At 39.0% G+C, this 6,000-nt stretch overlaps 1 protein-coding gene across 1 annotated transcript in view; it reads left to right on the plus strand.

Annotated features, from left to right (window-relative positions):
• The window catches only part of LOC126195452 (KAT8 regulatory NSL complex subunit 3), a 172,051-nt gene extending 170,160 nt beyond the window's left edge, over nt 1-1,891 (plus strand). The window contains exon 15 of the mRNA XM_049934083.1: nt 395-1,891. Coding sequence (XP_049790040.1) covers nt 395-1,383 — 989 coding nt within the window. The 3' untranslated portion in view covers nt 1,384-1,891. The remainder of the gene's footprint in view (nt 1-394) is intronic.
• Nucleotides 1,892-6,000: the final 4,109 nt, after the last annotated feature.

Raw genomic sequence — 6,000 nt, forward strand, 5'->3', positions numbered from 1 at the left:
CTTGTTTCCTAAATTCAAAGTTGGATTAAATATTTTTGATTAGTCAGAATGATCACTTGTTCATGTCTTAATTACTTAAAGCAATAATTAATGACATGAAGACTTGACAGCACTGTGGGCAATGTTTGAAAGAAAAGTTAAAATAGCAGGCTAGAAGCTGAATGTTTTTGTATTTCACTTCCTCATTTTTATGTGTTGACATTGTATTAATAATGTTTACACATTGGAAAGATGGTAAATTATTGTATAGTTTTTATCACGTTACACACTTAATGTCAAATGCACTTTACATATCTACTTTCAGAGTCAACTGTACCAAAATGTATTTCTGTAGCCATTGAGGCCAGTAACACAGATATTTTTACTGATGTAAATCATATTTTTCTTTTTCTAGCACAAGGTAGTGGAACACGTGTTCGCACATCCAGTGGTCGTGTAGTGGACCTGTCAAAACTGACTGTGCTGACTTCTGGGGCAAGCGGTATAACATCAACTACAGCCAAGAATGTACTAGGCACAACATCATCAGGCAATGTTGTCATGCTAGCTAGCACAAGCAATGCAAACACTGGTGTAAGAGTCGGAGGACAACAAGTGCTAGTTCCTGTATCTGGTAATCAGTCTTTTACTGTGCTGCCCCGACAAAGATCATATGCTGTTGTACCTAAAATATCTGTGCCTTCTTTAAAGTTGAGTAATGAACAACAGTTAAGCCACACTGGAACAAAGTTGCCTGGGTACACTGTGGCACCTACACAATTGAGAAACACCCATCAGCGAGAAGAATCCTCAGTGCCACCAACAGTTACTTCAAAAGCTCGAGATGATGATGATACTCTGACACCTGATAAAATCCTGGAATTACCCATAATTTTTGCCAAGGATGGAGATAATCTGTTTTTGGATCCAAAATCAGAATCAGCCATTGCTGACACAGCAGCAGTTTCAATGAGTTCTTGCACTACTTCTGATGTATCATTGCAACAGAAAGTTACTGTTGGTGACACTATTTCTTTCCCATTGGAAGACAGCGAGAGGGAGGGTGCACTTGAGACTAAAACATGTAGCTCCATTGGGAACATGCCTAATGTTTACATAATTAGGAGTAACAGAGGTAGAGGTCGGGGTAGTCGCAGGTATGTACCAAAAGCTCAGAGAGTACTTCAGACAGCAAATAAAACCAGTCATATAACTGGAAATCAGAATCAAGGTGTCAAGTACACAAAAATAATTTTAACTAATAAAAATTCTCCTCTTAAGATAGGGGAAAGGGATGCCCAGGGAAAGGACATCCATTCCTTGCAGCAAGGAATTAGCCGTATAGATAGTGATCAGTCAAGTGATGAAATATGTGACAGCCCTTCTAATCGTATACATAGCTGAGAATATTGGTAGTCATAGATTGCAGTTGATGCAACATTTTTTTCCGTTTTGAGTCTCATCACTGTTTGAAATAGTTCGGACAAAAGAAAGATGTTATATAGCAATGGAAGAATCTAGTCTATTGAAATTAAGTTAATGCACTGTGTTGCTTGTCAAGTACTTCTCAGGTTATAGGCAGATATTTTCATACATAATTCAAACAGTATCATTAAACTGCCCATTATTCCTTTCTTCATTGCTTCATTTCCTGTAGTCTTTGAAATCTTGTAGTTTGTTTGACCAGACAGTCACTCAAAATGCCACACTGAAGGAGATATATAAAAGAGAGAAAAAAGTGAGCAAATGGGAAAGAATTCTAATATTGAGACAAGTTAAAATGAAAACTGATTATATTACTCCATGAAGTATTTCATTGTCACTTGTTGCAGTGTTTTGTTATGATTTTGAACTTAAGTTTATTCTCTGTTCCTGTGTCCACATGTCATGGTGATATCTTTGATAAGATGTCATCCTTTTTTTTTGTAAAATAAAGAATTCAGTTATTGTTGAAATTGCAGAATTTGTTTATCTCCCCCTCCTCCTCTCCCCTGACCACCGCCTAACCCCCTCCTCCCGAAGATATCTATAAAAATGACAAAAGGGTAGTGCTTTGGCATTTTATTAACTGCAGTAGATTATTATGTTATGTGCGCAATGCAGGATAGCTTGTTCCAGAGGTGGCAAAGGTGGGCAGCAGCAATGTAGAGAAAGTCTGAGAGTGTTTTTGTTTCATTTATTGATACATGTAGGGTACTGGGTAAGTGAGACATGGTTTTGTGATTATGATGAGCTGTGTACTTGATCAAGGGCTGCACACATCAAAAAGATGATGTACTTGTCATAGTGTATGATACTCTTGTAACTAGTGTGTTTAGAACAGCAATCATGCTTGATACTACCTGTTTGTGTTCACTTTTCCATAATAGTACACACAAATTGACTTGAAGAGAAGCTTTTGTCTAACATGTTCACTGGGTAATGATGGAGGATGTAATAGATTGCAATAACAGCTTTGTGCTTTCCGTAAATATTATACCTCACATTTCGACCGACTGCCATGACCACAGAATATTTTAATTATCAATCACACAAACAAGGGAAAATATACAGTCATAGTCTCCAGCAGGGGAGGGCAAACACATCTGTGTGTTATTCTCGCAACATACAGGTGTGCAGAACATTTAGAGAAATTGTTATGACTGAGAATAGCAGCAGTTCTGTGGTAAACATTGCAAGGCCATGGGAGTTAGATATTTATAAGCTTATACACTCATCTTAGGAACATTTTGACCAGGAAGTCAATGTACCAGAAAGAAAAGAACCAAGGACATGAAGAGATGGAGTATTCTGAAAGCCGTGAAAAACAAGATGGTACTGGATGGAAACCAGGGACAAGGCACTGTACACATTGAGAAGGGCCTTCACAAGGCATGTAAAAGAGTAACGCTGGCAGGAGCAAGTCAGACATCATCGAGCAGTCAAGGTTGAGACAGTGAAAAGTGACACTCGGAGGGAAGAAGTTACTATTATAACTGCAGCAGCAACTGACAGAGAAGCGCCATTAAAAGATGGTAATAATTCAGCAAAGACCCACAACTGTAGATAAACAGCAAATGCACTACCGTGTGATATACTTTCATGTTTAGTGTCTAACAAGGAAGTTGGCCTTTGTCTCACTTAGGAAGCCCCCGGGACTCAGTTGTTAAGTAGGAACAAGTAGCTGCATAATACTTGTCTCCTGTGTTGTACCGCATCTGTCGTAATTGGCAGGTTTAAATAAGAGTAAAGACATCGCAGATTAGTGCAAGAACCGAGTGGAAGCAGCTCAGACAATGATCAGCCGGACATGTCTGTCTCATCTACAATTGTGAAACAACCCAAGGAGCCCACTGATTCAGTAGAAGAGAGAGTGAATGGCAATAATTGCATCTAACTCTGAGTTAGACATCCACGTAAGTGCATCTGACAGTGATAAGACAGTGAAAAGGTCAGGATGGAATAACAATAATATTTGAAAAGAATAGATTGCTACTCCCCACATAGAGGAGACAGAATCGCAGATAAGTGCAATGAAAATACTTCTACACATTTTAGCTTTTGGCCAACTTAGAAGGCAGGTTTATGGTCAAAAGCTAAAATGTGTAGAAGTCTTTTTGTTGCACTTACCCGCGATTCTGTCTTTCAGCCATAGTAAGAACAAGACACTGTATACCTCTGGTTCTTGGAAGGGTGAAAGGGTGACACCCGTGCTTAATATCTGCAATTCTGTCTTTCAGCCATAATAAGAACAAGACACTATATATCTCTGTTTCTTGGAAGGATGAAAGAGTGATACCTTTGCATAATATGACTGTTGAGGACACTATCAGTTTCAGGACACACACAGCAGGGCAATTAACCAGTGGAAAGGTAATGAAAGATGTTTCATTTGACACACCGTTCATGGGGTTGTTTGTCAGATGTCTCACATGTAAATATATTTGGCAGTGAATAAACTTATTTAGAAGTAATTAAGAATTTGTGTCACCTTACTACCTTGACAGATCATCATTCCTATTGTGTACCCTTATCTATGCCCCTGAAACAACCCTGAGCAACCAAGGAGCTGTCTCTCAACTCCACTGTAAAGGTTAATTAGGTGAACCCCCCTCACTACAGAATGAAACTTCATCAACATCTTGACTGCGCTATGCATACCACACTAACTCTATATTGGTAGACTGGACCTGTGCTGTGACAGAACAAAAAATTTAAGGGCCAGATGTCGGGATTGTGGGATAAAAATCTGATTTCTTAATATCTAAAAAGTAGATCAGGGAACACAGGAGAACCTAGCAGATCTATCAGAAATTTTGTGAATTATTGCTTTAAAAAGAAGCAATGCATGAGAATAGAAGACAAGCCCAGCAAGAAACAGAAGACCAGAAGAGCACAGCAGGTTGGACAAAGCAAATGACAACATCAAGACAGAACAGGCAAGACAGTATGACAAATAAATGTAAGGTTCATTGTAATTATGTAGAATTTTGTCCTCCAGTAGTGATAAACATAGTGTTAGTGCAAGTAGTGCATTAGTATTAATCACAAAAGCTTTCAAGGGTGACAAGAGAACTACAGATGGTCATTCAGAAGGTGAACGTGGATTTCAGTGTTGTTAAAAGTGAGAATAAGGAACTATTATTTCAATATGTGAAGCCAAAATTATGGGAAATGCAAGGACCGAGCTGACAGTTACAGGTAATGTGAATAATTGACCAGACATACAAAAAAACCATTCGAGTAAGCAGATGATTGATTTTGTCAGACAATATACAGAGGAATAGTAGCTTCATGGGAAAATTGGATAGATGAACTATCCATATCATTTGGGAAAGCCATAACTCGGGTAATGGAAAAGGCTCAGTTGAAAGGTGTGGCAGAATTATTTTATGCATTGGACATGCATGTTTTATTCAGGTGCCAACAAATGATCAGATACCGACCATTGTGCTCAGTAGGGGCGAGGGTATGAGTCTGAGAGATGCACTTACGACAGCACTGCAAGAAGAAAGCACTAAGATTTCCATGAAGGAGAAGAATCAAATTTCTATAAGAACATGCTAGAAGGTTAAGAACAAGCAGACATTTAGTGTGAAGTGTTACAATTGTATTAAAATCCGGGATGTAGCTAGATACTGCGTCAAGTCCCAAAGAACACATGGTAAAATGGTTGCAGGCACCCACCAGAACAGAACAAGGTAGGACATGTCACAATTTCTGTTACCTTAGTGATGTCAGAGGTGTGGACATAAATCACAGGACTGTCTGACTCCCAGATGTTATAAATGTAATAAGTGTGAACACATAGGGCCTCAGTGTAAAGAAAAGCTGGGAAAGGCCCCCGGCAAAAAGATGGGAAAATAAACAGGAGGTACATGCAGCAGTAATGCGTCACCAGAGTTAAATGGCCTGAAGTTGTGGTTGTAGACTGCAAGGCAGAGAGTGGTGTAATGAAGGCCAATTGCAAAGAATTAGGTAAAGAAATGAATTTTCTGATAGACTCAGCTGCACATATCAGTTTAATTGCAGAAGAAGTTATGAACATGCATGTACTGGTTAATAGTTGTGAGGTTTGGAGATTGAAAGGTGCCACACATGGAACAGTGAGCATGTTTGTGATGGTGATCCTGAATTTATGGATAATCAGCAATTAGTTGTAAAGCACAAATTCCATGTTTTGAGGAAGGGGTCCCTTGTAATGGTTTGGTAGGAAAGAATTTCCTAAAAAGAAAAGATCTGTCATTACCTATAAGAGCAGACAGCTAGAAGTCAGTGGTTGGGACTCCCTGTTGTTGATGATACATAAAGGTGAGGCATAGAAAGAGCTATTGCTAGAAGGATGTGAAAAATGAGACACCAAACTTCTACAAGGGGAAGAGACAAAGAAACAAGTCAGGTCAAAGGAATTTGAAGGTGTAGAACATTGTCAGCGAAAGTGACAGACTGAAGCAGTTGTGAGGTAAGAGAGAGTCACATGGCATGATACATGGATTTTTATTTGCACTGTACAATCCCCAACTGCCCTGTCTATTTCTTAGA

This window comes from Schistocerca nitens, chromosome 1 (genome assembly GCF_023898315.1).
Source record: "Schistocerca nitens isolate TAMUIC-IGC-003100 chromosome 1, iqSchNite1.1, whole genome shotgun sequence".
In the NCBI taxonomy this organism is placed as follows: Eukaryota; Metazoa; Arthropoda; class Insecta; order Orthoptera; family Acrididae; genus Schistocerca; species Schistocerca nitens.